General features: G+C 38.9%; 2 protein-coding genes across 2 annotated transcripts; one reads left to right on the top strand and one right to left on the bottom strand.

The window, feature by feature from the left end:
• Positions 1–342: 342 nt before the first annotated feature.
• On the top strand, positions 343–5,059 carry Dna2 (DNA replication helicase/nuclease 2). Its single transcript, XM_018449390.1, has 2 exons — positions 343–617; positions 1,268–5,059. Exons 1-2 carry the CDS (start codon positions 588–590, stop codon positions 4,937–4,939), a joined length of 3,702 nt encoding a protein of 1,233 aa, XP_018304892.1. The 5' UTR covers positions 343–587; the 3' UTR covers positions 4,940–5,059.
• A 309-nt stretch (positions 5,060–5,368) lies between these two features.
• Positions 5,369–7,972, bottom strand: LOC108723535 (uncharacterized). The gene is made up of 5 exons (XM_018449358.1): positions 7,614–7,972; positions 6,921–7,301; positions 6,464–6,742; positions 5,811–6,304; positions 5,369–5,734 (listed from the first exon to the last, which is right to left on the bottom strand). The coding sequence occupies exons 1-5, from the start codon at positions 7,806–7,808 to the stop codon at positions 5,584–5,586; spliced, it is 1,500 nt and encodes a 499-aa protein (XP_018304860.1). The 5' UTR covers positions 7,809–7,972; the 3' UTR covers positions 5,369–5,583.
• Between the last annotated feature and the right edge of the window lie 504 nt (positions 7,973–8,476).

Genomic DNA, 8,476 nt, shown 5'->3' with positions numbered 1-8,476 from the left:
CCGATTTGCGTCGTCTGACGCTCTGCAACCAATCAGAACAGGATTCCGATGAATTTTGCTTCGTATTATCGGAATCCTATTTTCTGATTGGATACATTGTGAATCCAGCATTAAAGAGAAACAAATTTAGGTCTGTTCTTTTTAGCTAAAAGTTCTTACACGTTTTATCTTTCTTCCTATTCTCTCCACGTTGGGACATGTTTGGAATCGGTGCTCCCTGGGTATCATCTTATCCTTATTGTTTAACAAACTTTAAACAAGGACGGTATGACACCCGAAGAGCACCCGGAATCGGAACACGCCTCTGGAGAGAAAAAGAAAAAAGATGAACGGTGCAAGAAGTTCAGCTAAAAGAAACGAGCCTTATGGCACCTCATGATTGAAATGGCGATTGATGGCGATATTCATGAGAAATGTTTGCGCGGGAACGAAAATTCTGCATAGAATTTGATAGGACTTAAGATAAGATATCTATAGGATTTAGACTCCACTATGCCTAACGCAAGTATTAAGCTACAAGTTGACGGCATTTTAATCTGACACTTATAAAATACATGTAGAGTCACTTCGTGCTTATTACACGCAATATGAAGAAACGTCAATTATCACAGAGAAAGGTAAATACAATGTATTTTATTTATTTACGACTTACATCTACATATTGATAATCATTACTATCTTTCTGTTTTTATATACTTCCAGTTTTTATATTATAATACTGAAAATTATTATGAAATAATAACACTTTAAAATGTTTCTTTCGGTTCTGAATTTTAGAAGAGATTCCATCCAACAAATATCAACTAATAATATATAACATAATTATTAGTTTACTGTAAGTCAGAAAACTATTCTGGATAGCAGAAGAACTGTTACTTAGTATTTTCTATTTGATAATATAACTGTTATGTATTATATAACTGAGCTGTGTTCAGAATCGTCTGGATGCACCCAGATGTCGTTTTATCCTTGTTCACGAATGTTAAACAAGGATAAAAAAAACATCTGGGTGCACCTAGATGATAATTCTGAACACAGCCCTGTTAAACATTATGTTATACTTTACTGTATATACTGTAATTAATTATTGTTCGGAAATTATAACTAATAGTTATATTATTATTAGGAATGTTGATGTTTGTTAGGAAGACATTTAGCATAGTTAAAACAGAAGGTAGCAATACATTAGTAATTTGTATTTATGTGAAGGATAGACAAATGAATTTGTGTGATAAACTACTCCAGAATTTTCTCTGTTTTCTTGCAGATTTCTAATAATGTCGATAAATCTCAGACAAAAATATCATCGTTTTTTACAAAAATTCCAAAAGCTGTGATAGACGACAATAAGGTTGTATCAGATAAAAACTGTTTATTTCAAACTACGATCGAAAGAAAAAGGAAGGAAAGAGATGACGCCTTTGAAGAAGAATCCTATGTGAGCAAAAAGAAATGTAATATAAGTGAAGAGTCACTGAAAGAACGTTGTACTATAAAGACAGAACATTTCGAATCACATAATGATTCAGTATTATTATCTATATTGAAAGACTTTGAAGAACCGCATAGTAATTTTAAGGAAAATGAAGTTACATGCAAAGATACAGTGCTTCAAAAAGTTAAAAAGGAAGGTGATATTACAGTAAAAAGCGAGCAAAGTGTAAATATTTTACAAAATCCTGTCATTAAAAATATAAATGTTTCAGATGTTACTCATAATAATAGTCATGTTCTTAAAGAACAAGATTTAAATATTGTTACTTTAAAGTCTGCTGTAGAAACATCTGAGCATGAAAAAGCTAAATTACATGATTTAAAGAAAACAGAATCTTTCGAAGACTTTTCTGTAATGATAAATGGAGAAGAGCTTAATGATTTCTTTGATCAAGAATGGCATGCGCAGATTAATTTTACCACCTTTGAAAGGTGTAAAATAATTGACGTGAAGCACGAATTGAAAGTCACTGTTTTAACGGTACAGCACTTGAAATCTGAAAATATTGACATTGTTGCATGTTCAGGATTTTGGAAAGATGCACAAGTAAAGATTAACGATATTGTAACGATACAGGCCACAAAGGGTTCGCGACAATGGGTTGTAGATAATAATAACGGCTTTCTTGTTACACAACCTGATTTGTTAATATCTGGCACAACAATAATGGGTGGTTTATTTTGCAACAGGCGAGCGGTTTTGACTGAGAAGTTCAGGAAAATAGAGTCGCTACCAGATTTGAACGCCGATTATTCCGTGATGACCGTGGGATCTTTGGTTCATCAGTGGCTGCAAAAGGCATTGCAAGAGAATATCTGCGCCCTATCCGACGTGATCAAGCTGTTGGATGATATATTACGATCAAAGGACACGATAGACTATCTCTACGCGTCAGAAATGTCGCTTGCTGATTGTCGGAAACGTATGATGGAGTATGCTCCGGAAATTTTCAAGTTCATTCAGCATTATATCGTGGGTAACAAACAGCACCACATAAGCAATTTAAAGGACAACTTTCAAGGGAGTATTAATAACATACAGGACATTGAGGAGACAGTTTATATACCGCAGCTGGGCATAAAGGGAAGGATAGATGTGACGGCGGAGGTGAATATTAATTCGAGAAGGAAGATCATGCCTCTGGAGTTGAAAACTGGAAGAGCCTCCTACTCTCTCGAACACAAGGGCCAAGTTATTCTCTATCTTATGATGATGGGTTTCAGAGATCAAGATATCGATACTGGACTTCTGTTATACCTAAAGGAAAACGCGATGCAGGAAATTAAGAGCAGACATCATGAGAAGAGAGACTTGATACTGCTGCGAAATACTTTGGCGCATTATTTCGCTAAACAACCCGAAGATCTACGGAGCATAAACTCGGAGTCGGACCTAAAGGCGATGGAATTGCCTGAACCGATAAATCATCACAGTGCATGCAGCAGATGTTCTTATCAGACTCTGTGCTGTGCATATCTAGCGAGAGACCCAAACGCGAATTTGTCACTGTCGCATCCGTTAACAGCGCTACTTAAAGAAGTGCAGGACAACATTGAGACTAGTCATTTGGATTATATTATGAAGTGGATCGCATTACTGCAATTGGAAGAAAGTTACGAGAACAATAATAGCAGTTTAAGCAGCGTATGGACGACAAGTGCCGAGAAGAGGGAGGCGAAAGGAACATGTATCTGCAACTTGAAGATTGTCGACAAGGTGGTAAAGCAAGGTGATAGATATCAGCACAAGTTTGCACGCGTAAACATTAAGGGGGAAACTATCGAGAATGGTGTACTTAGTGGTACATTCACCGAGAACAGTTATATTATTGTTAGCACGGACGCACGAGTTAATATAGCTGCCGGATATATAATGCACGTTTCGCATGACATCGTTAAGGTCCTATTGGACAAAGATATTACTCAGTTGTATGCAAACTCTACATTTCATATTGATAAATACCCTTCTACGGGTCTATCTACGTTCAATTACGCGAACATAGCCGGTCTGTTGAACAATGATGAAATGTACGTAAAGCTTCGACGCATCATCATCGATAGGAGACCGGCTACATTTGTGGAAAAATTACCCCGTTCGGTGGTGTCAGTTAGCGCCAAGATAATAAGCGATCTAAACGAGAATCAACAGAGAGCCGTGCTGAAAGCAGTAGCTGCCCAAGAGTACATTCTGATAAAAGGTATGCCAGGAACGGGGAAAACGCAAACGCTGGTAGCTCTGATAGAGTTGCTGCAGGAGTTGGGTTCCAGCGTGCTAATTACCGCGCACACGCACAGCGCGGTAGACAACATTCTTCTCAAGCTGCTGGAACGGAACATCGATTTTCTGCGTCTCGGTTCGACAAAGCAGATCCATCCTTTATTGACGTGCAAGAACGAAGAATACGCGCTTGCGAGTTGCGATTCGCCGGAGGACCTGGAGACACTCTATAACAGCAAACGCATTGTCGGCATGACTTGCTATGGCGCGTATCACGCGCTCCTTAGGAGACGCAGGTTCGACGTGTGCGTGGTTGACGAAAGCGCGCAAATCATGTTGCCCACGGTACTGCGACCGTTATACAGCGCACGCAAGTTTATCCTCGTCGGAGACCCAGATCAGCTGCCACCCATCATCAAGAACAAGACTGCCGCGAAACTTGGCGCAGACGAATCTCTGTTCATTAGGCTAGATAGTAACGACAACACCGTCAATCTGTGGAAGCAGTACAGAATGAATGGAAGGATCATGAGGCTAGCCAATGAAGCGACCTATCGCGGTAAGCTAGTTTCCGGCAACAAGCAGGTGGAGAATGCGACTTTGACTGGCACGAATATGGAGCAAGTTCTCTCGTCCTGCGAGAGATGGGTGAGAAGTGCGCTCTCCAGGAACTTGGATGATTCGGTGGTGATGCTCAATACTGGTAGCACTTACAATTTGAATGTAGAATCTGGCAGAGACATTATATTGGATCAAATGTACTCCAACATTTGGGAAGTCGCTATTACTTTGCGTCTCGTCCAAGTGCTCACTGAGGCGGGCGTGTGCGCTAGAAATATAGGAATTATTGCGCCTTACAATGCTCATATAAATTTATTAAAAAAGGTCATAGATAAAGAAGTGGAAGTAAACACCGTAGATCAATATCAAGGACGTGATAAGGATGTTATACTGTACTCGTGTACGAAGAGTGTCGAATGCGACACGAAGAAAGAATTTGAGATATTGGATGATCAGCGACGTTTGACGGTAGCCATCACTCGTGCAAGGCACAAGCTGATTATAATCGCTGATAAAGTCACGTTACTTAGATATATGCCATTTAAAAACCTGTTTGACATCATCGAGGAGAAGAATGTGATAAATTTGCAAGATGGCGAGGAAGACTTTAGCTGGAAAAGTCTCATTCGTAGAATTGACAATTGCGATAAAGAATTCAAGGACTAATTGAATGATTTTTTTGTAACAATGAAAAACAGATTGATAAACTAATATTTGCATTTTGTTAATGTTTCATAAAATAGCATCACGCACAATCAACGAAAACTTTACGAAATATACAAATATGCGAGATATATAAGTATGTACGAGATTTTGTATAAAAATATATTTATTTTCAACTTTATATGCGTATTTTTTTTAATATAAATATATCAGAAACAATGCAAGTTGATTATTAAAATAAAATTTACCAATTTATTTTGCGAAAATCAGATAAAAACATAATTTCTAAAATAGTAAATTAAAAAAATTTTAGAAAAATACTTCAAAAAAATAGTCTTTTCATAAATAAATCCATTAAACGAAAGGTATTTATAAAATATAAAAAATAACGTTTTATAAGGAAATACTGAAAAAAGAAAATTAGACAATTACAAACTGGCACTTGTGCTTAAGTACGTCAAGCATAAGTCCCTGTATTTCACATAAGTCACATAATCACATTTCATACGTACGTTCTTCGTACACCACATAAGTACAGAAATTCTGATGATAATATCTTTGACGCTATATACATATGTACAGAATAAAATAATAAAGTAATAATATGAGCAGTTTTATTTGAGCACGCACATTATTTTCTCGCGGCTCTAATTGTTAGATTCGTTGTAAGAAGCTCTGCCGGCCAACTCTAGTAAATAACGATCAGGATGGTCCAGCCAATCGCTCGCACTTAACTTGACGACCCTCTGTTTCTCTGCTTCTTTCACCTGCCACTTCTTAATCTCCAATTGCTTCTCTCTACAAATGTAATAGCGTCTCGTTATCACTCCTTGCGTCAACAAGCGATTTCATTTCACAGTTTGCAAGACATTACCTTAGCTTCGTATCGCCACAACCCCAGACTTCTAAACTGGCGATACGATAAGGCGCGCCGGCGATAGTCACCGAGTGGAATGATTCGTCGATACTGATAAGCGGCGAACGAGGATCGCTACCGAATCGTAAGCCATGTGGGTAGCCTCTGATATTCGTGTTTAAGTATAGTACTTTCGGACCTTTCTCCATGATTTTATAGGACGGAATCAGTTGAATGCCTATCGAGTCTTCGTCGCCCCAATAGAGATGACTTTCTCGCCACTCGACGGCCGAGCATACGCAATACGTCGGACATTCCCCATTCTTCTCTATGCTAGCGACTCTTATAATTAGCAGAGTGGGACCTCTGTAACCTAATACATGGTGAAGGAAGCGATTAGCCCCAGTCCCATGCTCTCCGCTATTGTACAGTAACGTCCAATGCTTTGGACAAATACTGCCTGTTCTTCTGGCTATCAAAGCGTGAGTTATGTCCTTCGGTGAATCGTTGGTCTACACATACACATCACGCACATAGATATATAGATCCAATTATATATATAATACTAATTGTAAGCTTATGGAATATAATTAATCTCTTTATGCAAAATACTTTACGGGCAGGACATAATAGTATCAATTATTAGTATTGCGTGCTCTGCAACAACATACCTGGAGGTAACACTGAGGTAGTGTACACGACAACAGCCAGACATAGCTTATCGGCAACAAGTCCACTTGAGGGAACTCTTGATCGGATTTTTCCAATACAGGAGTAAGTATATCTACGGAAGGTTGCGGCTGCTCTTTCGACAGAAGCGCTTTACCATTGCGATAAGCAGTTGTTAACACGTGTACTACGTATCGCTGTAGGCCGTACACAAGGCGTGGGCAGTGCTGCCCGATCCAATTGCTCACGTAACTCGTAGACAAGCTAGTCTTGCCGTGAAACTGTAAAATATTCGTAGATCTAATAATTATAGATCGCATATTAATGATATAAGTTATTCATTAAAAATGCCAATTCTGTGCTTATATACTTGTGAATAGTTACATTGTACAATAATTAAATTGCAAGTACACATTTATAGTATTTCTGCATATATAATTAAAAGAATAATTTACTAACACATGAAATGACAACTGCATTTATTATCTGTTGCGAATGAAGGCACGAATTGGTGTTATTGCTTTCCATTGCCAGCTGGTAGCAAGATGTCAATAATGCTCGCAGCGTTTCGGGAGTAACATTGCCACCATTCTTTAGGTCAGAATATATTTTTACATAATTCTCCAGTATAGCTTGATCGTTCATTACGGACAAAAATTTTTCAGATTGCTGCTTGAAAGCTGTTGTACTTATATATGCAGTTGTGGCATGAGCATTGTGGTGTAGATAAATAAAGAGCTTCTCGCTTAGCTCAGGATGAGTAGGAAATAAGTACTTTTCAAATATAGACTTGGTAATGCCATTAACGTGTGCCTCTTGGTGAGCGAGATGCGACAATATCTGCAAAATATACAATATCAGTATTAGGAATATTATTAATTATAAATATATTAAAATTTAATCCAAGGAACACTTCAATCATGACTTCTGCGAGTTGCAGTGCAGACAAAAAATATGTCAATATGAAGAAAATAATTTAAAAAACCGGGTGGAAAGAGATTGTTTTTGTCGTTCTCCCAAACAGCTGTAGAAATGTTTAGCAACAGAGGATGTCGTATCGCCCCAAGTTTTTCCCGAACGATTTTCCAGGGCACCAAGAGTACAGCCTACTATTTGAGGACGATTTGAAACCGATCGAGCGGGCCGTTGTACCTTGGCGAGGTTCTCGATCGGGAAGAACTGCGTGTGAGAGTTGTGATGGTCCGGCTCGCTTTTGGAGACGACGGCGGCGGCGGTGGAGGAGGTAGTGACGTTCGCACCGTGATTCCCGTTACCGGCGCCTGCCGCGGTCGCGGATTCCACCTTCCTATGCGACGCGTTCCCGACGCGTGCCACCTGGTTGCCCATCCTGCGCTTCGCACCGCGGGGGAGACTATACCGCGACCAGCACCCACAGCACCATCCGCATAACACCAACGATAACAAATACGAATGGCACCATATGCATACGACGGTTCCGACCGACCAGACGGTTCTCCCCACTTCCTAGGTCTCCTTCGTTTTTTTTCTATTATTGTGATAAAGAACGAGAGATGTCGTTGCGGTGAACAGCCTTTTTTATCCGTGGAAGAGGGCACTGTAGGAAATTGCTCCATTTATCGCGCGACTAATTCAAATTAATCGATCAAATTAATAACAAAGAATATAAATATCGCTCGAAGTTCGCAAAACAATTTAATTACAAGACCGACCAAATGAACGAACATACAATGATGTTTGAAATAATTATTTAACAATAAGGTAACATACCAAAAATATAGATGTTTCGACTTATAGTGTGCCTTCCAACAAGCGACACAAATGACACGGGTGACACAATGGATCATTACATCCTTGTTGTTTGCCAATGTTAAACAAAGATGACACGATCACTGTGTCGCACTGTGTTGCGTGTCGGAAGGCACCCGAGTTTTCTTCAATATAAATTAAATCAGCTGATTCTACTTAACATAAAATACTGTTGTCTATCGAAAAGAATTCCATGTCAACTATTCTACTGTAATTAAATATAATGG

The sequence above is a fragment of the Mycetomoellerius zeteki genome, unplaced genomic scaffold (assembly GCF_001594055.1).
Source record: "Mycetomoellerius zeteki isolate Tzet28-1 unplaced genomic scaffold, Tzet1.0 scaffold244, whole genome shotgun sequence".
In the NCBI taxonomy this organism is placed as follows: Eukaryota; Metazoa; Arthropoda; class Insecta; order Hymenoptera; family Formicidae; genus Mycetomoellerius; species Mycetomoellerius zeteki.
This window is presented reverse-complemented; position numbering and strand designations above follow the sequence as displayed.